The sequence below is a fragment of the Symphalangus syndactylus genome, chromosome 10, assembly GCF_028878055.3.
Source record: "Symphalangus syndactylus isolate Jambi chromosome 10, NHGRI_mSymSyn1-v2.1_pri, whole genome shotgun sequence".
NCBI classification, from domain to species: domain Eukaryota; kingdom Metazoa; phylum Chordata; class Mammalia; order Primates; family Hylobatidae; genus Symphalangus; species Symphalangus syndactylus.
The window spans coordinates 128,407,561-128,433,588 of NC_072432.2; the positions used below are offsets into that span (position 1 = coordinate 128,407,561).

At 37.4% G+C, this 26,028-nt stretch overlaps 1 protein-coding gene across 7 annotated transcripts in view; it reads left to right on the forward strand.

Moving 5' to 3' along the window:
- The window catches only part of UNC5D (unc-5 netrin receptor D), a 564,646-nt gene that overhangs the window by 114,430 nt on the left and 424,188 nt on the right, over window positions 1-26,028 (forward strand). The window contains exon 1 of one of the 7 annotated variants that reach the window (XM_063611462.1): window positions 12,158-12,276. The exons of the other annotated variants lie outside the window; for them this stretch is intronic. Within the exon in view, the coding sequence (XP_063467532.1) occupies window positions 12,231-12,276 (46 nt within the window). The 5' untranslated portion in view covers window positions 12,158-12,230. Of the gene's footprint in view, window positions 1-12,157; window positions 12,277-26,028 lie in introns of those variants that run through there. 7 annotated transcript variants of the gene reach the window in all.

The following is a 26,028-nucleotide window of genomic DNA, read 5'->3' on the forward strand; positions in this document are numbered from 1 at the left end:
GTTTCCATTGTGCTAACAGCAACAGCGATTGCGTCCACATTGAATTGTCCACCATCTGTGCAATATCAGTGTGGTGAAAACAGCACATAATATTCTTGTGTTATTATTAAATTAGTTTTTACTGCCTGGATCTCCCAAAAGAGTCTTGGGAACCCCCAGAGTTCTGGAAATCATGTTTTGAGAATAATTACCTTCAAAGCTTGGACATGTGCAACAAATTATGTGTACAAGAATGTTTACAGTACAGTTCTATTTAACAGAAAAATATTTGGAAATAATTTAAGTGTCCTTTAACTTGAGCATAGATAAACAAATTGTAGCATAGTCATTTAATGGGGTCCTATCTCAAAAACATGTTACCTGAAAAAAGAAGTGCAGGCGATTACAGCAATCTGACTTCCCTACTGAAGTGGGTCTCCCTTAGCGTAGGTGTCTTTGTCTATTTCATTCATGGTGATGTCTTAAGTAAATAAAAGTGCCTAGCATGTAGTAGGCATACAATAAGCATTTGTTTAATGTTTGAATAATTTTCATGAATAAAACTCATAAATATGTACTATTCAACGATATATTTAGAGAACACTGCAGGAATAATTCCCTCAGCCCTCCCCACTTTCGATTTCAAAACCTCTAGCTTTAAAGTGGACTCCAAAAGTGATTTCATACCTGTGCTCCAAATGATTATTTTTGGCATAATAATTTAGAAACAGTTAAATTTCCTATCTTCCATCCTTTTTTTTAAGTCTCAATGGAAGTGATGTTTATAGTTTGTTTAATAAACCGGGGGAATGGGAAACGTTATGTTTAGAAAAATGTGTAAGAACATGCTGTCTTAATGTTTTTGAGTTTGTTTTGATTTCCAATCTGTGCACTCTCTTCTTTCATGGCCATCAAGTGCTTGCAGATTGTTGCAGTTTTTGTTGTTTTCAGCACAATCCCTTAAATTTATTAATAAGTAGATAATGTTTGTATTTCATTTAATGGGAAAGGAAAGATACCAAAAATATCTAAAAAGTTATTTCAAACAGACTGTGTCTTGAGACTGCATGTCATTCTAGTGAGAATGTTTCTTTCTGCTGACATCAAACAGTTGAGTGTATGTGTGTGAGAGAGAGTTGGTAATTAAACTTTATAAGCAGACAAGCTTAAAACAGTAGCATAAATATACTTATCCTGAGGCAGCTGAAAAGTAGCTGCAGGAATCCACGTGTGCAAATACTTTTAACAGAGGCCCCACTTGCACAGCCTTGAGACTCACATTTTTTTCCCCCAAAATGCCATTGAAAATCCTTTTCCTTTCTCTGACCCACATAATCCCCTACATGACTCATGGACCTTTAAAACTATTACATACCTTAAAAGTCAGAGGTGATCTTATCCAGGGATTTTTACATCCCTAACAGTAGTATTTAAAGCAACTGAACTCAGAATATAAAATATATCTATACATATAGATTGTATTTTATAAAGTCAGGCTTGTAGAACAATGCAGTTTAAATAATTTGAAGTCTCAAGCATTATGGAAAGGTGCACCATCACGGTTGTATCTTCCATGCCTCTGAATTGTGTCCAGTGCCATCTTACCAATGGTGTCCTTGAAGAGCATAGACCCAAACAACGGTTCTTCTGTGCATAAAGACTGAGGATTATTGTCCCCTAGGAAGGAGGAAGTGTATAGCATCAAATATTTGCCACCTTAAAAAAGAAATTTTCTAATTTCATTCTCCCTAGCCTTAGGGATAGTCATTAGGACAACTGCCTACTATGAGAAAGTGTTTGCTTTAGTGGAATTGTAAATGGTAAGGGTTTAATTTTATTTTTAAAATTGTCGATAATAAATGCAAGGTAAAATATGAAGGTAATATTTTTCCCCTTTAATATTAACAAAGGGTTAAAAGTTTGAAAATGACTAGTGCTGATATTGGCATGAATATAGAAGGTAGAAACATGCATACATTGGTTAACTGGTGGTACCAGTTTTCTTGGAGGGCAATTTATCAGTGAACAGCAAAATCTCTTGAAAGTGATTCACATATTTCAATTTTTAAAAAACGTTCAAAGAAACAGAGGATAATCATGCAAGTACACATATAAGCATTTACATAAGGACACATTGAAGTGTTTTTTGGTATTTACAAAAATTAAATCAACCTGATATTCCATTAAGAGATAAGAAAAATATATAAGTAAAGAGGGTATTAGATAACTAACCATTAACACAAAGGTATGGTTCTATATTTATTGACACATAAGATGGTTATTATGTTAATGAGGTTCAAATTATGATTAAAGGTTACATATACATGTTCATTGAAACAAAACAGGAAAGACATACACATAAGTAATAGTTATGATCCTGTATGGAGGAATTTCCAATGATTTTCTGTTGGCTTGATTGGTCCTTATTCTCTTTACAAGATTTTCATAACAATTATTTATTGCACGTGTGATTTTAAGAGTAAAGAAAAACTACCAACATAAATTATGAGTAAAATTCTGTTCTTTAGTGAAAAGTTATTTCCCTTTTTATTGCACTATAATTGTATTGATTCAAATGTTGCTAAAAATAAATTATTCATTAATAAGGTCTTAGAAGACATTTTTGTTCTGTAAAGATTTTCTCAATGGTAGTATTTCTTTTTTGTTTGCTTTTGTTTTTGAGACAGAGTCTCACTCTGTCACCCAGGCTGGAGTACAGTGGCACAATCTCAGCTCATTGCAACCCCTGCCTCCTGGGTTCAAGTGATTCTCCTGCCTCGGCCTCCCAAGTAGCTGGGACTACAGGTGCATGCCACCACACCTGGCTAATTTTTGTATTTTTAGTAGAGATGGGGTTTCACCATGTTGGCAAGTCTGGTCTCAGACTCCTGATATCAAGTGATCCACCCGCCTCGTCCTCTCAAAGTGCTGGAATTACAGGCCTGAGCCACTGAGGCTGGCCAATGCTAGTATTTCTTAATAATGGCACCTGACCAATATACTTTTGCTTTTTGTGGAGAAAAATAGTGGACACCTTAAAACAAAATAAATGTAAAGTAGCTCTTACAAACATGGCCCTAAATGTAGAAGCCATTGAAGTAAAGTTTGATAAATTCAACTACATAAAAACCATGCTCATAACAAAAGCTAACCTAAGCAAATTCAAAAGACCAGTGGAACTTAGGAAAATAATTTTTCAAATTCCTATTACAGCCAAAGGGCTAATATCTTTAAAATAAAGAACTTGTAGAAATCAATAGGGAAAAGACCAACAACTCAATACAGAAATAGCCTAAGAATATGAGCCAAGCATTCACAGAGTCGTGAATGGCTCCTAAACATAAATAACACTTACAATTTTAACAGAGTTTGAGAATTACAAAAGAAAACACTCTGAAATGCCAATTTGTCACCTGTCAAATTGGCAAAAGCCCAGACATTTCATAATACTGTTGTCGTGTCTGTGGATAAAATCAACTGTTGTCTTTGGGATTGTAACTTTATAGAATCTCCACGTACATAATATTGACGTGATTATTTAAACTATGAACCCACATATCCTTCGATTTACAGCTCACATTTTTGAAATGCTATATATATTGCATACTAGCATACTATGTGTGGAAGAGGTAATTCATCACAGCATTGTTGGTAAAAAGCAAAGACTACAGGCATCTTAAAGTTCATTGATAGGGTTCCAGTTAAATGCAGAGTAGTATGCTATGTATTATTCTTAAAAAGAGGAAGATACCTCCATGTGTATTAATATTGAAAAAAAATCCAAAAAAGATAGTGGGAAAAAGAAAGTTCAGGACACTGGATAATGTGTGTGTAGAAAAGGGGACAGTTACACATCTCTACACATACACATGTGTATAAAATTTATAAAATGAGCATATAATTACATAAACATATGGTATTTACATAAGAGCAAAAAATTAATTATTTGTTGCTTCCAGGGAAGAGTACTGACTGGCTAGAGACGTTGTGGAGAGGTTGACTTTTCACTCCATACTGTTTACAAAGCTTGGAGTTTGGATAGTTTAAGTAAATCACTTAGCTTGAAAATGAATGAAACATATACTTAAAATATAACATGAATAATATATTAATGTGGCTGCCTACAGCAACTTGTTTTAGGTATGTTTAGTAATTTCGTGCAAGGGAGATTGTATCGAACACAGGAAAATTTATTGGAATCACAGAGTATTGCTATTTTTTTCACCTGTCCCCAAGTGTTAATCTGGGGTTCCAGTACAAATAAGATGAAATAAGCAGGTAATTTCTCTCTATGCCATGTTTATTCTCTTTTCTTCCCCCCTCCTTGCTTTGTTCTTTTGATATATTAAGCAAAGCAGAGACAAATATGAGTGACAGACTGTCATTGAGAAACCCCATGTGAGAATTTTTATGAGTTTATGACATCTTTGTTAATCAACACTTAAACATCTTACAAGATGTTAACAGAGAAATGTTGTGAACTCCAGGGCAACTTGAGCTGTTTCATATGCATGTGTTTTCAAGGTAACTGAGCTTTTCCTTTTTGTTACGCATAATTTATTTTATTTTGCTTAGTTTATATAGTACCCACCATCACTGATCTGACCTCTTTCTTGTTGTTAATGTACCCTTACTAAGGGGAGGGAGAGGTTTTCTTAATACCAGAAAAGCAGGTTTTTACTTAAAACTCTAAAAAAGTGGCCTGGTTTTCTTAGTTTACTAATGATTTTGTCCAATATATCCTTTGCTGCATTAAAAAACTCAAAACCTAGTGGCCTCGAATAACTATTTTATGTAGCTCAGGATTTTCTGGGTCAGGATGCCAGGAAGGGCACAGCTGGATGGTTTGTTTTCCATCCACACCTGGGGCTGGAAGACCCACTTGTAAGATGTCGTCTTCACTCACATGTGCAGCACCTTGATTCTCTGTGACCAGTCCCTCCACATGACATATTATCCTAAATGGTCTTTCCATGTGGCCTAGACTTCTCACAGCACAGTGCTATCAGGGTAGTCATGCTTCTTTTATGGCAGCTGATTTCCAAGAGCCAGTGTTTTAAGAGACAGGAAAATGAGAACTGCCAGTCTCTTTAGGACTTGACTGGCGAATTGGCATGCAGTCCCTTCCTCCATATTCTATTGGTTAGTGCAGTTACAGAGTCTACTCAGATTCATTGTGGCAGGGCACAGACTTTACCTCTTAATAGGAAGAGTGCCAAAGAATTGATGACCAATTCAATTTTGATTTGCCCAAACTCCCCCCTTTTTTTTTTTGAACAACTTGAGCAAGATCCTAAAGACTGTATCAGGAAGTTTTTGAAAGTCATCAATCAGCTCAAACCTCAAAGTGAACCTTCCTTCCTTGTTAGCAATTAACCTGTGCTTCTGTGCTAAGCCCAAAACTTAATTTTCTTTACTTTCTTAGGAAATTCCTGCCCAGGAGGGAACTCTCTGAATATCCAGTGCAGCCTCTGTTCTTCATTTTCCCCCTAGCAGCGTATTATAATCTAACCATCATTCCCCAAAGTTCTGCTTATCCTTTCTTCCATAAAAGCCTTTTGAAAGTAGCTTCCTTAGTCTTCCATCTTGGTGCACGTCAAGCAGAGTGAAGTATCCTCCAAGAACATTGTCATGCACTGCCACTATTAACATTGGGTCTTATTTCCAATTCTTTGGCTTTCTTACTGATGTGGTCTGAATGTATCCCCTGAAATTCATATGTTGAAACACAATCGCCAATGTGGTAATATTTACAGGTAGGGCTCTTAGGAAGTGATTAAGTCATAAGGATGGAGCCCTCATTAATGAGATTATAAAGGGTCATGAATGACCTTATAAAAGGGCTGGATGGGAACTAGCTAGGCCCCTTTTGCTCTTCCATCCCTTCCACCAAGTGAGAAAACCGAGTTTTCTCCTCTTGAGGTTGGCTTACAAGGTGTTGTCTTGAAAGCAGAGATGGGGCCCTCACCAGACACTAAACCTGGGGAGTCTTGATCTTGGACTTCCCAGCCTTCAGGCTGGAGTGCAGTGGCATGACCTTAGCTCACTGCAACCTCCGCCTCTCTGATACAAACAATTCTCCTGCCTCACACTCCCAAGTAGCTGGGTTTATAGGAGTGTGCTACCACGCCCGGGTATCTTTTCTTTATAAATTACCCAGTCCTGGGTATTTTGTTATAGTGGTACAAATGGACAAAGACACTTATCCTATCAGTGTAGGAGAGCATGCTTTGCCCCGTTTGCCTGTTTCCCCACACCAAGCTACTCCAGGAATGTGATCAGTGCTCCATATATTAGCTACGTAATGAATTGTGATAAAATTCTCTTTAAACACTTATGAGCTTACATTTTTTTCTACTCCCTTTACTACTGCAGTACTCCCTCCTTATCTTTTGGGGATACATTCTGCAACCCCCATTGGATGCCTCTGGGCATCCAACTGTGGATAGTACTGAACCCTGTTGTCACCAGTTGGAACACATTTTTGTTCACGACTTCCACTGACAAATTTAATACCTTTTCTATCTTAACTGAGCACTTATCATGGTCTGTGGCCAATCATATTTCAGTTTGAGGCATGACAGCAAAAGTAGCATGAATTTCTTTTTCCTTGAAAATTTCATGGATGGAAGATGTATTCTTATCATAGGTCTTACTGTAGCAACATCAACAAAGATGTTTTTTTTTTTTCTTCTCCTTATTCAACTGGGAACTTTAGCCCTTTCACTTAAAGGAAGAACTTAACAGCTTTTCTATGGCCAATGCAAATTGCCTGCGTGACTATTTTTGCACTTTCAGGCCATTAAGAAGTAAAGTAAGGGTGACTTGAACACAAGCTCTATGATACTGTGACAGTCAGTCTGAGAACTGAGATGGTTCCTAAGTGACTAATGGGTGGGGAGCATCAACAGCATAGATCCACTGGACAAAGAGATGATTAGTGTCCTGGGTGGGACAGATTGGGATGGCATGAGATTTCACCATCTACCCAGAGTACTATACTTCTTTAAAATATAATTTTTTTTTTATTTCTAGAAGTTTTCATTTGACATTTTCAGACCAAGACTGACCATGAGTAACTGAACTGTGAAAAAAGAAACCACAGATGAGGGGGAACTACTGTGTTTCTCTTTTGGCTGCCATCATCTCTGGTTCATCTACAGTCTCTTAATTGATTTCCCTGTTAACCAGTTTTATCTCCCTCCTCTCTGCACTGCATCTGAAAGGATCATCCTAATGTAAAAATCTAATGATATGACTTCTCAGCTTAAATTCCTTTAATTAATGGCTTTGTTACCACCAGAAAAAAGTCAAATACCTGACAAGCCTCTGAATGACAGCTGCTGCTTTCCTCTGGTTTTATTCTAACCTGTTTCCTTTTCTCACTTGATGTCACAACAGTGTGGATTATATTTGTCCCCCTAACAAGCTTTGCTCATTAACCCCAGACTGCTGGGCATGATGAGCATTGAGTGTCAACACTTTTCCCTTTGCTTTGCTTCTCTCTTGCCTCTACCACATCTTAGGTCTCAGATTGGATGATGGGGCCTTCCCTGACCCACCAAAGCAGATTAATTCTCATTTTGTGCAGTCTCATTTTACCCTCTTATTTCCCCCAGGATAGATGTTATTGAATATTACTGTGTTGGCTTTGCTTATTTCCTAGTCTATGTCTCCTCTTAGATTACAAGTTTGAGGAAGTAGAAACTTGAGTTATTTGAATGCTCTATTGCTAAAACCTAGAACGGTGCCTGGAAAATCCAACCCTCCAGCCCCCACCATGAAAAATCAGTTGTGGGAATAAGTAAAGCCAATTGTATATATAATTTGGCTGATGGTATGATTCTCTGAGTCAAGAAATCTTCACTGAAATTTTCATTGAAAACATGCTTTTGCTGACTAGAAGCTATCTAGCTTCCTTCCTTCCATCCTTCCATCCTCCCTTCCTTCTTTCCTTTCTTATTTCTTTGCTTATTACCTTCTTTTTTTTTTTTTTTTGAAAGAAAAAAGTATGTTTTTATTTACAATAATGTGATTATGTCTGAAGAAAATATTAAGAAATCTATGAAAAGCTATTGGAATTAATACATGAGTTTGACAAGGTTGCAGAATACAAGGTCAGTATACAAAAATTAATTTTTACATATGAAATTTTTTTTTTAATTATACTTTAGGGTTTTAGGGTACATGTGCACAATGTGCAGTTTGTTACATATGTATCCATGTGCCATGTTGATTTCCTGCACCCATTAACTCGTCATTTAGCATTAGGTGTATCTCCTAATGCTGTCCCTCCCCCCTCCCCCCACCCCACAACAGTCCCCGGAGTGTGATGTTCCCCTTCCTGTGTCCATGAGTTCTCATTGTTCAATTCCCACCTATGAGTGAGAACATGTGGTGTTTGGTTTTTTGTCCTTGTGATAGTTTACTGAGAATGATGTTTTCCAGTTTCATCCATGTCCCTACAAAGGACACGAACTCATCATTTTTTATGGCTGCATAGTATTCCATGGTGTATATGTGCCACATTTTCTTAATCCAGTCTATCGTTGTTGGACATTTGGGTTGGTTCCAACTCTTTGCTATTGTGAATAGTGCCGCAATAAACATACGTGTGCATGTGTCTTTATAGCAGCATGATTTATAGTCCTTTGGGTATATACCCAGTAATGGGATGGCTGGGTCAAATGGTATTTCTAGTTCGAGATCCCTGAGGAATCGCCACACTGACTTCCACAATGGTTGAACTAGTTTACAGTCCCACCAACAGTGTAAAAGTGTTCCTGTTTCTCCACATCCTCTCCAGCACCTGTTGTTTCCTGATTTTTTAATGATGGCCATTCTAACTGGTGTGAGATGGTATCTCACTGTGGTTTTGATTTGCATTTCTCTGATGGCCAGTGATGATGAGCATTTCTTCATGTGTTTTTTGGCTGCATAAATGTCTTCTTTTGAAAGTGTCTGTTCATGTCCTTTGCCCACTTTTTGATGGGGTTGTTTGTTTTTTTTCTTGTAAATTTGTTTGAGTTCATTGTAGATTCTGGATATTAGCCCTTTGTCAGATGAGTAGGTTGCAAAAATTTTCTCCCATTCTGTAGGTTGCCTGTTCACTCTGATGATAGTTTCTTTTGCTGTGCAGAAGCTCTTTAGTTTAATGAGATCCCATTTGTCGATTTTGGCTTTTGTTGCCATTGCTTTTGGTGTTTTAGACATGAAGTCCTTGCCCACACCTATATCCTGAATGGTATTGCCTAGGTTTTCTTGTAGGATTTTAATGGTTTTAGGTCTAACATATAAGTCTTTAATCCATCTTGAATTAATTTTTGTATAAGGTGTAAGGAAGGGATCCAGTTTCAGCTTTCTACATATGGCTAGCCAGTTTTCCCAGCACCATTAATTAAATAGGGAATCCTTTCCCCATTTCTTGTTTTTGTCAGGTTTGTCAAAGATCAGATAGTTGTAGCTATGCGGCATCATTTCTGAGGGCTCTGTTCTGTTCCATTGATCTATGTCTCTGTTGTGGTACCAGTACCATGCTGTTTTGGTTACTGTAGCCTTGTAGTATAGTTTAAAGTCAGGTAGCGTGAAAAAAAGCAGGTAAGATTCCCATATGAGTGACTTCCACATCAACGGGAAGTTATTGCCATTTATAACAACATTTTCCCATATTTATATCAAATTTGGAGCACTGGGAAAATTTTCTCCTGCCCCCAGATCTTTGCTTACTATCTAGATTTTTAGAACAAGTTCCCTGTTTCCAGAAATACCATTTGACCCAGCAATCTCATTACTGGGTATATACCCAAAGGAATATAATTCATTCTATTATAAAGATACATACATGCATATGTTCATTGCAGCACTGTTCACAATAGCAAAGACATGGAACCAACCCAAATGCCCATCAACGATAAACTGGATAAAGAAAATGTGGTACATATACACCATGGGATACTATGCAGCCCTAAAAAGGAATGAGATCATGTCCTTTGCAGGGACATGGATGAAGCTGGAAGCTACTATCCTCAGCAAACTAACAGAAACACAAAACCAAACACAGCATGTTCTCACTTAAAAGTGGGAGCTGAACAATGAGAACACAGGGAGGGGAATAACACATACTGAGGCCTGTTTAGTGGTGGGGGTCAGGGGAAGGAGAACATCAGGAAAAATAGCTAATGTGTGCTGGGCTTCATACCTAGGTGATGGGTTGATAGGTACAGCAAACCACCGTGGCACATGTTTACCTATTTAACAAATCTACATATCCTGCACATGTACCCTGGAACTTAAAAAAATAGTTCCCCCTTCCTGTCTGCTGTATCATGTATTTAAATCATAGTCCAATATTCATCCCTCCTTCAAGGAGTGTTCCAGTCATTCTATTCCAACTCTTTCCTTATGAGACATTCTTGTATTTCTGAGACACACAATTATGTCCATTGATTGAAATTTATGTTTTCCTATTTATAAAATTATAGAAACTAGTACTGTATTTTTTGGTATTTGTGTGGAGCCAATATCACAGTAAGCTTTTATTGGCACTGGGTTTTTATATGAATGAGTTAAGAATTGGTATATTTTAAAATTATGATTCCCATGAATAGATAAGGTACAGATAGAAAATGATGGCCATAGAGACTATAAGCCTTGAGCCAGGCCTGGTGGCTCACACCTGTAGTCCCATGTACTCAGGAGGCTGAGGCAGGAGGATCACTTGAGCCCAAGAGTTCGACGCTGCAATCAGCTGTGATTGCACAACTGCACTCTGCCTGGATAGCCAAGCGAGACCCTGTCTTTAAAAAACAGACAAAAACAGATTATAAGACTCTTCAAGAAAAAGGTAGTATATTTATTTTGGAATGCAAATATTTTTGTTTTGTTGTGTGTTCTTCTTTTAACACTTAGCAAAGATCTGGCCAGTGTGACCGTGTGGCTTCTTTTCTTCCTCAAACATGGACTGTGAAGTCTCTCAAAACAAATTCTTCACCTATCTACCAGCTTCTGTGTGATTGCCAAACCATGGGATGCAATGACTTCATCACCCCTTTAGAATGCAAGTCTCTTTGAATGTATCTTTATTCGTGGACCATCACAATGTTATCAAAGTTTCTGTGTGAGGGGATTGTGGGTCTCGTGACAATCATGTATGTGAACACCAATGTTCTTTGACATGGGACATTCTGATTAATTGAATAACCTGATTACTAAAGTTTCCATTTACACCATATATGGATTACTTAGTTTTGCAAAATATAATGAAATAAGGTTTCTCTTTCCTTTGAATACCTATATTATGTCTTATATATTTTCTAGCCCCTCAGCAATGAGTACAGTAGTTTATTCAAACTATATTCTACATCACATTCATTAAAAAGATGTATTTCTGAATCCCATTTTTATATGAGGATTCAAAATTTTAGGGTCTAAAATTATGAATACTGATTATCATTATACCATAAAAGCCTGGAAGTGGGGCTTGATTTGCCCTGCCTCCAGATCTTTGCTTACTCTCTACATTTTTAGATAGTGAAGACCTGAACGTTAATGCAGTGAGCCAAATTACTGGACCATTCTGACAATGGAAATAATAAGGCTCTCAGGTATAGATGCTTTTTAAATTCTTCATTTTGAGTTATTCTCAGACTTACAAAACAGTTGCAAAAACAAAAGAGTTTCAGAGTTTCTTTTTTTTCTGAATTACTTGAAATTATTCTAGTTTGCAAACTCAAATAATAATGCACTAGAAAATTAGTTTCTTCTAGAGGGTTTTTTCGTGTCCCTGTGCCATTTAACAGTTTCTTTCCGTGTCCTTGAGAGCTCTGTCTGCAGCTCATTTATCAAGCTCTGATCAGATGCTGTGCGTATCTCACCATGTCCCAACATCAGTGTTGTCTCTGATTTCCTTTTACATACAAATGTGAATCGCCTTTTCAGAAGGTTGTAACATATTGAATTCTTGTAATTCATACTAGAAGCTTTCACTTTTGTAGGGAGGGCTTTCATTAGACAATCTCTCTATCCTAAATTTTGTCAAATGCTTCCATTAAAGCAGCTTTTGCGAACTTCATTAAATCAGTTACGGAAGATGTGGGCTCTGGTCTTGGGCTTTGCTGAGCTGCTGATTGGCTTGATGCACAGCTCGGCATATTCTCTGGAATGCTGAGTGTGTTCCAGAATTCCATAATCTGTCTTGTTTAGTGCATTGTCTATAGGTTACCAGTCATTACTTGGAAGGAAAATTGTCTTCTATGTTCTGTGTGTCTGCATTTCAACTACAGCTGTGTTGTAAGTCAGGTATGTGCATCTTTGAATTCAATCTATTAATTTCTGCTGTGTGAGTACATATTTTAGGAGTCTGGGAAACTATATAGGCATGGTGGCAGAAGAAAACTGTGGCTATAGACATATGAATGTATGTTCCAAGAACTGATGTGAAATTGGCAATATATATTTTTTTAAAACACACATTGCAGCTACTGACAATGTGTAGTTTAAAACTCCTACTGTGTTTTCTGCTTGGTTTCCCCAGATGGGAGAACTGTGATTGGAACACTATTGCAAAATTACTCTTGCTTTAGATAGGTTTATTTTTATTCAAGTTGCTTTTAAAAAGATTTTTTAAAATATATATACTCTCAAACATCAAAAGCACATTTGGGCTCATTTTTGAAGAAGGAAAATAAATTTAATGGATGCCAAAATGTCTGAAAACTAGCATGCTTGCCAGGATTGTGATAATGGTATGTGGATGATGAGGGAGTTTCAGGATGGTTGCAAATATTAAACAAGGTTCAATCATCTGCTAATGAAATAGGAAGAACTTTGGACTGGGAGTTAGAGGACCTGGGTTCTGGTCTGGGCTCTGTTCCAGTCTACCTTATCTACTTTCTTCATGCAGATATTGTCACCTTTCTCTGCTCTGTCAACTCATTTGTAGAAAAAAAAGGATGGACTGTACGATGTCTAAGAAGACCTAACTATGGAATCTCATGGCTGTTCTTGATTTTAAAGTGAACAGTAAATAAAATAAATGGAGCAATGTGACCTTATGTTAAAGCTGTGTAACCTCTATGAGACAACACATTCAGGACAAAAGTCGCAAGAAAGTAGTCATTTGTCTAAGTGTCTTATCTCAGAGACCATCAGGAAGTCAACTCAGAATGCTTAGAAATCCCTCACTAATGGAGTGGTTTCTTTTCGGGTGGTATTGACTGTCATTGACACCAGTAGCAAAGCACTAATGGAAATGCACAGATGCCTGAGGAGGTGATTAGCTTGCAGCCAACTGAGTCTGTGGAGGAGGCAATTTGGGTTCTCAGAATCACTTATGCAGCTTCTCTTTCATTCCTCAGAGATGAAATTTTCCAGTCTTGTCCACCATTTTCAATAGTGTGAAGCTTAGCAACAGCTTTAACTGGCCATCTGCTTCAGTTATTAAATTAGGCCTCAAATATAATTCTACCTAGAACAGCCCAAATGAGTAAAAGATGCTTCCAAAAATGCATATTGACCATATATCAATTATATGCTATATTGCATTTTATTCAAAGGTACACATCTTTTCATTTTAAGTTGTGAATTTGGAATTATTTATTGGTGGCATCTTCCAGTTAAAATTGGTAAACCTTTTGCAATTAGTGGCAAATAAAATCTTGATACATCTTACATTCAGTAATATCTTTGATGGGTTATAGTATTAATCTGTAGTATCAGACATGATCTAAGTTTCTTTTTAGGAAAATATTTGTTATAGAGACAGAAAACCTCCATTAATATGGTTGGGATGTTGGATGTGGAGGAATTTTGCTAAAAATAACTCTTTCACAAGTTGCATTTCACAATTGAGTCAACTGTCTCATGCCACTCCTCTGCAGCCCTTGCCCGTTCACTTTACTAGCTAGTAAAAAGTGTTTTATGGAATTAGAACTCTAAGTAAATGGATTTTCCTTTTTGCAAATGCACTTCCTTACAAGAAAATAGGTGTAAAGCACTTAGCCCAGAGCCTGACACAGAATAAATGGTAACCATAAAGTGCCTTTTGGGGTAGAGCACTTTCTAGCTAAGTGCATAGGTTTTGCATTTCCATATTTAGCTTTCTGTGAGCGTAGCTGTGTCTCACCAGGGGCAATGAAGACCTGAACTTTAATGCAGTGAGCCAAATTACTGGACCATTCTGACAATGGAAATAATTAGGCTCTCAGGTATAGATGATTTTTAAATTCTTCATTTTGAATTATTCTTAGACTTACAAAACAGTTGCAAAAACAGAATTCCTGCAAATCTGTCTCTTAGATTCCCCAAACTGACGTTTTCAAGAACCACATGCAATTATCAACATCATGAAATTAACATGATGCAATACTCTTTTCTAATTCAGAGATTAGTATGCCTTTTCAGTAAGGGGCCAGAGAATAAATATTTTTGGCTTTGTCGGCTATAAGTTCTTCATCTCATCTCTCATTTCTGTTGTTGTAGTAGCTATGAAAGATACTTAAAAGGATAGTAATGGCTGTGTTTCCAAAACCTTAATTATAAAAATAGGTGACCAGCCAGTCTTAATTTACCAACCCATAAATCCACAAATTGTATTTCTAAATTGACAGTTTTCCTACTAATATCCTTTCTCTGATCCAGAGTCCAATCCTGGGTCATGTGTTGCAAGTTGTTGTCGTCATCTTAGTCTCCAATTTGGAACAGTTTCTTCATCTGTTTTTATATTTAAGGACTTCAAAACTTGGGAAGCATATTAGCCTGTTACTTTTTAGGCTGTATTAGTCCATTTTCACACTGCTGATAAAGACATACCCGAGACTGGGCAATTTAGAAGAGGAAGAGGTTGAATTGGACTTACAGTTCCACGTGTCTGGGGAAGCCTCAAAATCATGGCGGAAGGCAAGGAGGAGCAAGTCACATCTTACGTGGATGGCAGCAGACAGAGAATAAAGAGGACGAAAAAGTGGAACCCCCTGATAAAACCATCAGATCTTGTGAGACTTATTCACTACCACGAGAACAATATGGGGAAAACCACCCCCATGATTCAATTATCTCCCACTGGGTCCCTCCCATAACACATGGGAATTATGGGAGTACAATTCAAGATGAGATTTAGATGGGGACACAGCCAAACCATATTATAAGCTATATGTCCACTTGGGCATCTCTGGTATTTCTTCAGCGTTGTATTTAGATTGTGCATTTTCATTATGCATAGCACAGATATGATGTTGTGGCCTTCTCTGCATTATATTAGGAGGCACAATCTTAATTTGTCCCATTATTGATGATGCTAAACCAAGTCATTTGGTTAACATGTTATCTGTCAGGTTTCTCCCCTATAAGCTTATTTTTCCATTTGTAATTTAGAAGTTACAATGTTCCCTTTGTAATTATCATACGGGAACACAGAAAATATTGGTTCTCTTTATTTTTCCCATTAATTTTAGCATCTAGTGATGATTCTTTCCTTAAATATTTAATACTGTGTTTTTTGCCAAATGGTGACATTTAAATTTTATTATTCTAGGCTGGGAATGGTGACTTATGGCTGTAGTCCCAGCACTTTGGGAGGCTGAGGCGGGAGGATCACTTGAGGTCAGGAGTTTGAGACCAGCCTGGCCAACATGGCAAAACTCTGCCTCTAATAAAAAACACAAAAATTAGCCAGGCGTCTCAGGCCCCCAAGTAGCTAAGCTTGGGAGAATCGCTTGAACCCAGGAGGCAGAGGCTGCAGTGAGCTGAGGTCATGCCACTGCACTTCAGCCTGGGTGACAGAGCGAGAGACTTTGTCTCAAAAATGAAATAATTAGAAAAATAAATTTTCATTATTCTTTCTACATTTATCACTTGGTACTCTATGGTAAAGACATGCTTTCTTATACTTTCTTTATATTAGCATGAGCTCATGGATTATTATACTTTTGGTTAAGTTTTCATTGCTGTCATGTATTTTGTTGGTCAAAATTATCCCATATTTGCCTGCTATGAGGACCCTGGAATGAGCTGCTGTCTTCTTTTGATGTCCCCATCATTTTCTAAAGCACTTTTCCTGTTTTATGATACCACAAGCTATTCCAGGCTCATCTTGTGCTTTGTTTGCTCTGATCCTGGAATCAGGGTGTTTTACCAATGATTCCTGGTTTCTTTTATTACAGAATAGTATTTGGAAACCATGGTTGGGGAGTAAGGCATGTTATTGTTATTAGAGTACCATTGGTTTCAGGCCTTCTCAGTGAACAGGACTAGAAAATGTATTTACATATATGTGCACATACATACACATATATACACGCATTTGTATACATTTCCATACCTATCAGTATATATATATTAAAATCCACAAGTTTATCCCAGTACCTCTAATTTCAGTTCGACATAACAAGAATCTACCCCTTTCCTATTTCTTTATTTCTAACTCTTTTCCATTGTGGAAGTTGGCTACCATTATAAATGATATGCTTGCTTACTTGTTAATTGAGGAATATAGAAAAGTAGTATTGAAAATCTAACCCATACCCCTGTGAAAGAAAATCTATCTGTGTGAAGTTCTTTTTGTCTTCATAGAGTCAATTTGCTATTTCCAAGGTCATATAGGTTATTTCAACACTGCAGTGTGGATCATGCTATGCATTTATAATAGAGTTAGTTTCATTTGTTTGTAGTGGTATGTCATCTTCTCGTCTTTAATTATTATATAATGTGTGAAACATGATCATAGTTCTGAAGTCAGAAATACATGAGAAGTTTTACTCAGAGAAATATCTCCTTCCCATCCTTTCAGCCTCAATCCCGATTGCTCATTCTTACCACTCCATTCCCATTATCTCCTAGGTGTAGCCAATCTCATTAGTGTCTGGTATATCCCTCCTGTGTTTCATTTTGCACAACTGAGCAGATACATAGATTTTTTTTTATACAGTCTTCTATCTTCAGCAGTAGGAGAGAAGTTGGGTTAACTTTTGTACATTCTCACAATGGAGGGCTATGTAGCTGTCACAGAGGACGAAGATCTCTGTGAACTAATGTAGCAATAATTCCGAGATATATTGGTATCTGAAAAAAACCAATACATGAAGAACAGTTTTAAGAAAAGAGTCCAACTGGAAGCCCCTACAACATATACTACCACACAGTTCTTTCCCTACCACTGTTTTTGTCCAAAATTCTTTCACTAGAGGATTATCTTCTTAGGCTTTCATGCCATCCCCTGCCAAAAAAAAAAAAAAAAAAAAAAAAAAAAAAAAAACAGCTGTGAAGGATAACACAGTTAACTGGTCACTTGCAGGCAGAGGAGATGTAAGCTAAAGATGGCAGCTATAATTTCTGTAGACACCAGGTACCAGGGGAAATGGGGAAGGGTATCATTGAATGGGAATAGAATCCTGGTATTAAATAAAATAGTTTTTCCTTCTTCAGGCCAGCTAGGTTTAGATCTAGTGAATGCTTTGAGTGCATCTTATTAAGAAAAATAATGAGAGTTGAATGAAAAAATAAGGCAGAAGCCCTGACTTGAAAGGTTTCACCTGTGGTTTACATTAACTAGGCAATGAAAGAACTGCCCACATTTTGTGGGGAGGAAATAAACAGAAGAATAAATAAGACATAACAAGAATTAAATCTCTAACCATAATAAGTCACTGAAACAAATTATAAGACATTTAACAACCTATTCACTATCCCAAAAATATTATGGATTTGGGCAGAGTGGGAAAGAAAGGAAAGAAGAGGTGATCCCATATGGATTCCTGGGATGCTTGGCCAAAATGTAGGCATTCTTGGAATTAAACCCCATTTAAGTGAACTAATTGCATTTTTTTTTCTAAACCAGGTATCTTGGAGTGTTTTTGAGGGCACATAGATTCCTATTTTTTCACTGTTTTTCCTTGTCCCTTACCCTTCCTTCGAGATGCTAAGGAACTTCTTCCATATGCCCCAGTATCCCATTTCTCTCTTGCCACATGGTCTTGTGCATGCACTTTACATGGACACCTGCTCGCCCTCCACTCCAAACATAAGCCACCTTATTTTGGCTAATTACACTCGGTCTTCAGGTCTCGGGTTAGATGTAACTTCTCAGGTGGTATTTTTCTTGACTCTCCAGAACTGGTGAGAGTTTTCTATTTTGTATTTGTTTTGTCAGCTCATCTAGCAAACTGTCCTCCATTTGCTTACGTAATTGTCCACTTACCCTTCCTGTAAAGTCTTTGTGTGCAAAGGCTATGTCTATCATGTATATCATTAGATTCACCTAGAGCAGTGTTCACCACCCACAACCTATTTGCTAAGTGAATGATTCATCAATGGTCCAACAATTTAGGATGCTGGATGATGTGCATTCTAGATCCTTCTTCCCCTGAGTAATTTAGAGGCTATGGATATAATTGGAAATGTATTGGAAAACAGTTTAAAAAATCAGGGTAATTGTGGTATGATTATCATCTAAGATATATTACATATTCTTTGTCGCATGGTAGACAGCCTGATCAGAAGCCTAATCACCTAATATTAATGGAAATTATTTTCTTAGCTCATGTCATAATAGAGAATCATTCTTTTAGTGTAATCTTTTCTACAACTCCAAGTGGGATACGATTAATAATTTGAAATGTGTAACAATTTGACATGACTCTAGTGGTTCTAATTTAGTTAACGGAAGTAACAACAGGCTGCAGATCTTTTAAAATCATATTAGTAATTTTTCACAGAAGAACTTCATAGAACCTCTCATATACTGCTGTTCATTGTGAGTCTCTCAGGGGATATAGTAAAGAGCATTTCCAACTTGATCATGGGGTACTTTTCTGCTTCTCCCCACAACTTCTAGAGCATCATCTAGAACTAGTGCATGTTGCTTTCTACCTACCCACCTACTTGCCTGTTTATTGAAAGAGTGATATGTGAATTTTTACCTTCTCTTCCCTTTTCCCATGCTTTCATGCCCTTCCACAGTTCCTGTCTGCCATTAAACTTGTATTTTTTCAATTTATTATTTCCTGTCTACAGAAAGAAAGATTGACTTCAGATATGCTTTTTGTTTTTGTATTGAAAGGAACCCAGGTCTTCCCCAGATGAAAACATAAGCATAAATGAATCATGTTGGGGACTACTGTGTCGATGGCAGATGTGGGAATGTGCCCCTACAATTTTCCAGAGGAGGAAGAGCATTTGTAATTATTGGGAATATAATAGAACTATTGAACGTGCATATCTCAACTGTATAAACCCTCGAATACTTCATTTCTGTTTCTGTAATGGCATAATATGGCAAACATAAAAATAGTAAAGTCAAAAATTAAAAACATTGCATTAGGGACATACATAAAACAGAGTAGGCAAGAGGAGTGAATTTATAATGACAGTTCTTTGGGTTGTTGGAGCCTTGGGGTTTGCTTCCACTGGCTCTGGTTGGTCTCCTTAGCTTGTTCTACCAAATGATTCAAACCAGTTAATCATCTTGTCATGTGGTGTGGGACAGAACAAAGAGGTTGGCCACACATAAATCATTTACAAGGCCCTTTGCTCCTTCCTTTCTCTCTCCCTCATTTGTTTCTCTATACGTCTTCTCTATATGTCTCTCTATTTTTAATTTATTAGCAAGCAGGTTTTTTGTAAAGTATGCCCATGCCTACCTTTGTTTTTAATTAGAAGTGCTTTAATAATGTGGGAAAGCTCATGGTGAAGCAAAACAGGTCAAATTATGTCCACTAAGTAACATTTCCAAATGCCTGGCAAAAGAAAGAGAACTTAAACCTGGTACAACTATAATAAGAATATTATTTAGATTGAAAACATTATCTTGGTTAATTTGCTGTTTTTCTCAATTTTACTTTGAAAAATTTCAAACCTGTAGAGAGGCTGAAACAATAGAACAACAAACTGGTTTTAGAGCTCCTCATCCAGGTTCACCAGTTACTGGCATTTTGCAGTATTTGCCACCCCCCGACACACATGCACACCCACACACTCACACACACACACACTGATACTTTTAAATTAAGCCATTTTAAAGATAGTTTCAGATATCTTTACAGTTCATTCCTGAATACTTCAGCCTATATTCCCTGCTAAAAGCAAAGACATTCTATTATATAACCACCCTATCGTATCATATTCAGGACATTTAATATATATTAAAATTTTACTATGACCTAAGAAATGTAAATTTAAGATAATATAGATAATTATAATTCAATTGTATATTAAATATATATAAATAGTATGTATTATGTCTCTTATATATTTGTTATGGTCTGAATGTTGTGTCTCTCTAAAATTCGTATATTCCAGCCCTAACCCACTGTGGGATTTATTTGAAGGTGGTGCCATTGGGAGGTAATTAGGTCTGGATGAGGTCACGCGGGTGGTACCCTCATGATATTGGGTCCCTTAGAACAAGAGACAGTAGAGAGCTTGCTCTCTCTCCATGCTTACCCATGGAGGAAAGGCCATGTAAGGACACACTGAGAGGGTGTCTGTTTGCAAGCCAAGAACAGAGCCTTCACCAACCCTGACCATCCTAGCACCCTAATCATGGACTTCCAGTCTCCGGAACCATGAGAAAACTAATTTCTGTTGTTTAAGCTGCCCCTGCTATGGCATGTTGCTATGGCAGTCTGATCTAAGACTTTATCATATTAAATATTGGCAGTCTGACAAGACTATATCATATTATATAACTACATGTATTATAGATAATATATCTTTATCTTCAAACACATTGTATCTAATGATATACAATTTTAAAGTGGAGAGAAACAGTGTTGGTGGTGAGTATACTGTAATTAAATCACCTATCGCTCAGGTAGTCTCTCTCCCTAGAGGATGAGTTCTTTAAGATCAAGAATCACGTGGAGTCCAGGGCTCCTATACCATTTATCCTTGCATTCTCAGCATCTAGAGTTGAGCTATACTTTGAATTAATTTTATTGACATTAACAGATAGAATATTCCTTTAAATCAGATTTTGGGACGTTTTGGAGCAGAATTCAAGTATATACACACTTCAGAGATAGTGGTTTTATAATTAGGTGGAAAATACTAATAGGGAAGATTTATGAAGAAAGGTTGGACAAGAGTTCTTATTTCCTGGAATGCTTCTTGCCTCTGTCAGAGAAGGCCTGAATTCATATTAAGTTTGTGAATCTCATGTGCCCACAGTTTTCACTTCTTGACTTGGCCCAGGAGTGCTGGGACTTAGTCTAGTTGGCCATGTCCATGCATAGACGTGTCCTGTGGAGCTCTTTATTCTCTTCTGGTTTGTTTTCTTTGTGTACAACCTCTCTGGGAGTAGGCATGATGGTGGCTGTGGAATGATCTATAGATAACTCTTCTTCGTCTCTGTTTTTGTCTTTATTTCCTCTCAGAACAGGCTATAAAGAGCAGACCTATGTCTCCTGAGCTTTGCTTTGGTAGGGATTTCATTAGCTCCTTCCGTGTCAGGCTTTCTCTACATATTCAATAACCAGATTGTCCGCAATGTAAGGAATGGAGAATTAAACCCACCCACTTATTTTCTGTGTTGCAATTTTCTCTTTTTGCTGTATTGTATCCTCTCTCCTTCCTGCATTTTTTCTTTCCCACTCTTGGAAATATTATATATGATCTTCCCTTTTTTTTCTTTTCTTCATGTTTCTTATAACTTGAGGCCAATTTGGTGATAGACTTTTTACGCAGACTTTCTAAGAAGCTAATACTTTTGGGGTGAAGGCTTTCTCTAATTAAATTGTATCTGTGGTCTTTCAAACTCGAACCTAGTGAAATATGACTCTGTGATCATCTACAGTGAAGAATAAATACCATTAGTTAACCATGGCTACTCATTTTGAAGGAGGGTTTTCAAACGGAAAATCAAGAAAAGCTTGGGTGCTCTGCCATGGCATATGGCAGTGCTAAAATAAAGAAAAAATATAGTTTGTAGTAACAGATGGATTTGAACCACACTTGGATCTGTTGAATACTTTTTAATATTTAATTTACAATGAATCTTTAATATAACATTTAACTAAGTGTTCTGTCATATTCCTTTGAAATGTATAAAGCCTTGTCAATGTAATTGTGTCTAGGAGATTTCCTATGAATATTAAGTATTTAAAATTAAAACTGTTGTTGAGAAAATGGCAATTTTCCTGAGATTTTTATGGTTCACTTATATTCGTGCTGTTTAAATGTTGTATATATTTCTTAACAGTCTGTCAGCTTCTTCTTTATTTCCTGTTAGCTATAGGAAAAAAAAAAAAAAGGAACCAAATAATGAAAGTAACTTTTAGGCATGGAAATGAAATAAACATGAAAACCATGCTGAGGCCATTGAATCTATTCTGTTTGTTGGTATGGAGCCAAATGCCACAACAATGGTTGTAGCTTAATCATAGTTTCTATCCTTCATGGAAATGGGCTGAATAAAGGTAGTCACTAAGTAAGTGGTAAAACAACTTAGTCAACCACATCTGAAGACACCCATGGGTAATTTATATAGAATTAATTACAATGTACTTGTGAAAACATTTCATGTAAAACTTATTTTTAATTTGTTTAAAAAGGTAGTTTAAAGCTGGGTATGGTGGCTTACACCTGTAATCCGAGCACTTTGTGGGGCTGAGGTGGGATGATTGCTTGAAGCCAGGAGTTCAATACAGCAAGACCCTATGTCTATCAAAAAATAAAGCAAATTATTTACTGGGCATAGTAGTGTGTGCTTTAGTCGTAGCTACTTGGGAGGCTGAGGCAGGAGGATTATTTGAACCCAGGAGCTCAAGGTTGCAGTGAGCTATTATTGTGCCACTGCACAAAAAAGAAAAAAAAAAGTTTTTCAGATAGCAAAGATGGAGGACATAGCATTTTAGATATGTTCTGATTTATGCTTCATACTTCATATGCTTCATTGGATTACCACCTCTTAATCATGATTATAACACCTGGGTCCCATTTATGCAGAAAAGAAAAATAACAGTGTTCCTACTTCCAGGCCAAGATGACTTATAACAGTGCCTTCTCTTGCATTTGATGATATTCTGTATTTTGGTTTGTGTTGGGCTGAGATTATCATTTTAAATATAGTGGGAAAGGGGATGTTAGAGACATGCAAAGCTCATAGAGAATTATGACTAGATATCAAGCCTTTGTCTAGTAAACACCTGCTGTAGAAGAGAAGGAAAGGACTTGGCTGAGGATCTATTTTTTTCCTGATTTGGTAAGAAGAACTTGTACCAAGTTATGGTTTGTTATACATTTGTAGCCATCAAGACTTCAGAAGACTCACAGAAAAAAAAAATCCAGGTCATAACTCTCATAGTCTGTTTCTCTGGCCATTTCCTGTGCACCCTCACACAATTCTGGGTCCTAGAGGTTTTCTTGTTTGTTGGTGTGCTTTTAGTTTTATTTGCCTTGCTGCGTATTATGGTATTTCCACATAATGTCCCATTAGGTGTAGGTGTTTAAAGACAGTTTTATAATCCTTCCTCTTAATTAGGACCTGTGGATATATTGTCCCTTTTGAATAAAACCAAACAAGGATGAGCAATGAACCGTTGTCTAATCGGGTGGGTTATGGGGAAATCATAATGACATGGAGGCATCTGCTCTTTGGATCTTTGATCTTAGCCTCTGATCTGCGTCTAGCTACTCCCTGTACTTTTCCCCCTCACCCTGACCATTTGATAATGACATGGGAAGATGTATTATTTGATTTGGCTTGTCTCTAGGTTTTGTTTTGGTTTGGTTTAGGTTTCATTTTTTCTGAGACAGAGTCTTACTCTGTCACCTAGGCTGGAGTGCAGTGGTGTGATCTTGGCTTACTGAAACCTTCACCCACTGGGGTCAAGCGATCCTCCCATCTCAGCCTCCCAAGTAGCTGAGACCACAGACACGCACTACCATACCCGGTTATGTTTTTGTATTTTTGGTAGAGACAGGGTTTTGCCATATGCCCAGGTTGGTCTTGAACTCCTGAGTTCAAGCAATCCACCCACCTTGGCCTCCCAAAGTGCTGGGATTACAGGCATGAGCCACCATGCCCAGATCTAGTTTTTGACTCTAATGTTGGATCAACCATGTATATTTTGGGGGGTTACGATACTTTTACAGAGAAGCAGCTGGGCTTATCCTACATAGCCATTGTTTGATATTTGAACTTGAAGCTTCAGAAAGGAAATGAATAAACACTCAATTTCATAATAGGCCAAATGCTCTAATATTTTATTATATTATGTTTTTTTCTTTTCAAGAGACAGGGTCTTTCTCTGTCACCCAGGCTGGAATACAGTGGCACAATCCTAGCTTACTGCAGCCTTGAACTTATGAGCTGAAGGAATTCTTTTACCTCAGCCTCCCAAATAGCTGGGACTATAGGGAATTGTGACCACACCCAGCTAATTTAAAACACATTGTAGAGATGGAGTCTCACATTTTACCCAGGCTGGTGTCAAACTTCTGGCCTCAAGCAATCCTTCTGCCTTGGCCTCCCAAAGTGCTGGGATTACAAATGTGAGCCACTGTGCCCTGCCTTAATATTTTTATACACTCAATCCATTCATATTTCCTTTGAGCAAATGGTCTCTTTGCCTACTTCAATGAGTGCCAAACTCTGTTGAGTCTTGGAGCCAGTGGTTTGCTTTAGTTTGGGGGCCACGTAAATGGAATCTCAGTTCCCTCTCCGTGGTCTGCCCGGTTCCCATGCATTGACTAACTTTGATATCCTTTCCTGAAGGGTATCGTTTTCACGTGTACTTCTTCTGTGGCTTCCTACGTAAAAATAAATAGCATCACTAATGTTCAGCCTATCTTCATGCTTTCTGAAGGGTAACAAATGGCAATGTTGCATTCCAGAATAGTTTTGCTTTTTTAAACAAATAAGAGTGCACAGTGAAATGGATTGAGAGTGATTTGTGCCCCACCGTTCAGTGACATTACTGTACCATATGGTGCTCAGTGAATGATTTCAAACATACTGGGAAATGTTACCTACTCCACAGCACAATAGGCATTTCTTTAAAAATACATGTAGCAATAAAGCATGGACTTAGCCTTCTTTTCTCCTGTCAGGCGTATTCTTTTAACAAAGCTTTTATTTTCTAGTTAATAAGCATCACATAATATGAGTCTACGTGCTTGTTCTCCTTGTGCTGGGACATGTGCTGGAGCTGGTGAAGGTTTAATTACTATCTCTGGTGCGATAAAGTCGACAATTCATGCAGCCAAGGGGCTTCCTGATAAGGAAGATGATGATGTTATTTTGAATTTACCCTGTCTTGAGAACGTATCAGCAATGCATTTAGGATTGCTTACACTGGAAGGGGATTGAGAGCTGAAAGAAGAGATTAGAGTCAACTATCTGCAGTTGTACACAATTTGAAAGTTTAAACCCCAGAGTTAACTCACAGTTCATGAGTCTAAATTCATATTCACTTTTTTGTTATTACAGAAAAATGGTGTTGATAGACACTTCACCACTGACACTCTCTTATCTCATTTGAGCATCAGGGTTCCGAAGATCAAACTGATCTTTCTTTCTCAGGCATGCTTTATTTTCCAAAATGGGCTGGGAATTATTTCATCTTCAGGGAAGGGAGAGCAAGGGAGTGAATAATGTAGATTTAAAAGGCTATTTTTTATATGAGGGATTTGGTTCAAAAAATAATATGAACTTTGCAGAGAGATCCTGTGGATTTTCCTGGTGACATACTGGTAGTTTAATGGACATCCTAAATGTGTATTGATGATACTGCACTTCAGTTGGAGAAATTACCACTGTACCTTCACTTTGCTTTTACCATAAACTGTTCCTTTGCTGTTTAGTGCAAGGTGTAATTCACTTAAATGATGACAGAAAGTGTGTGTTTTAAATAGAGTTTGTCTGGTGTTCCTAGCCAGGTGTCCAAAGATGATGATGTGATGTTAGAGTTTTGAAGTTGTACTGGTGAAAAGAAGTTGGAGGAAAGAAACGTTAACGAGAATGAGTTTTCAAAGGGTAGTGAGCCATTTCCGTTGAGCAAGAAAAGTTACTATGAAAGCAGTCTCCTTAAGAGCTACAAGAAGGTAACAATGTACAGA